Raw genomic sequence first — 1124 nt, 5'->3', positions numbered from 1 at the left:
TGTGGCACAAACTAATTTATCTTGATATCTTTCACACAAGGTGAGTTCACCCGTCAAGTTGAGGAGAAAGAAGCTCTTGTCTCCCAGCTGAGCAGAGGCAAACAGGCCTTTACACAGCAGATTGAGGAGTTAAAGAGACAGATTGAAGAGGAGGTTAAGGTAAGGAAACTGTAAGTATGTGCGGATAGACTTGTTCAGTTAGACAATGTGCACACTAAACTTTATTCCTTACACCAGGCCAAGAATGCTCTTGCCCATGGAGTGCAATCAGCCCGCCACGACTGTGATCTGTTGAGGGAGCAGTTTGAGGAGGAGCAGGAGGCTAAGGCTGAGCTACAGCGTGGAATGTCCAAGGCCAACAGTGAGGTGGCTCAGTGGAGATCTAAGTATGAAACTGATGCTATCCAGCGTACTGAGGAGCTTGAGGAAGCCAAGTGAGTGCATTTTATACAATTAAATGGCCAAAAGTGAAGCATATAACATATAAGCATATAAATTATTTGAGGTATAACCTTGCTCAACTGACTGCTGCACTTTGCTTGTGTATGTTTAATTTTACGGTTTTCATTGAGAGATAAATCACACCTTTTTCCAACAGGAAAAAACTGGCCCAGCGCCTTCAGGAGGCTGAGGAGCAGATTGAGGCAGTGAATTCCAAGTGTGCTTCTCTTGAGAAAACCAAACAGAGGCTCCAGAGTGAGGTGGAGGACCTCATGATTGATGTGGAGAGAGCCAATGGACTGGCTGCCAATCTGGACAAGAAGCAGAGGAACTTTGACAAGGTAACAACACTTACTTTGTGTGAACATCAAATCAAATTGAAAAAATCTAATACTGAACTAAGTTTTCTATACTGTTGTGTAATTTAGGTCTTGGCAGAGTGGAAACAGAAGTATGAGGAGGGTCAGGCAGAGCTTGAGGGAGCTCAGAAGGAGGCTCGTTCTCTTGGCACTGAGCTGTTCAAGATGAAGAACTCTTATGAGGAAGCTCTGGATCAGTTGGAGACCATGAAGCGTGAAAACAAGAACCTCCAGCGTGAGTTCTGACCACTTACTTTAATAGCTGTTGCATATAATACATATGTATGTGTTAGAATGAGGCTTAGATATTTTACATTTCTAAGG

The 1124-nt window shown here is 43.4% G+C and overlaps 1 protein-coding gene across 1 annotated transcript; it reads left to right on the top strand.

The window, feature by feature from the left end:
* Positions 1-30: 30 nt before the first annotated feature.
* On the top strand, positions 31-1046 carry LOC109138813 (myosin heavy chain, skeletal muscle-like). Its single transcript, XM_027276559.1, has 4 exons — positions 31-159; positions 238-434; positions 599-782; positions 870-1046. The coding sequence occupies exons 2-4, from the start codon at positions 346-348 to the stop codon at positions 1044-1046; spliced, it is 450 nt and encodes a 149-aa protein (XP_027132360.1). The 5' UTR covers positions 31-159; positions 238-345.
* The last annotated feature ends 78 nt before the right edge of the window (positions 1047-1124 follow it).

The sequence above is a fragment of the Larimichthys crocea genome, unplaced genomic scaffold, assembly GCF_000972845.2.
Source record: "Larimichthys crocea isolate SSNF unplaced genomic scaffold, L_crocea_2.0 scaffold45030, whole genome shotgun sequence".
NCBI lineage: Eukaryota > Metazoa > Chordata > Actinopteri > Sciaenidae > Larimichthys > Larimichthys crocea.
This window is presented reverse-complemented; position numbering and strand designations above follow the sequence as displayed.

Excerpts from the sequence above, each read along its gene's own strand:
- LOC109138813 (XM_027276559.1), top strand. The coding sequence starts at position 346 with ATGTCCAAGGCCAACAGTGAGGTGGCTCAGTGGAGATCTAAGTATGAA. Across the intron at positions 435-598 it reads GAGGAGCTTGAGGAAGCCAA|GAAAAAACTGGCCCAGCGCC; the intron begins GTGAGTGCATTT and ends TTTTTCCAACAG. Across the intron at positions 783-869 it reads AGCAGAGGAACTTTGACAAG|GTCTTGGCAGAGTGGAAACA; the intron begins GTAACAACACTT and ends TGTGTAATTTAG.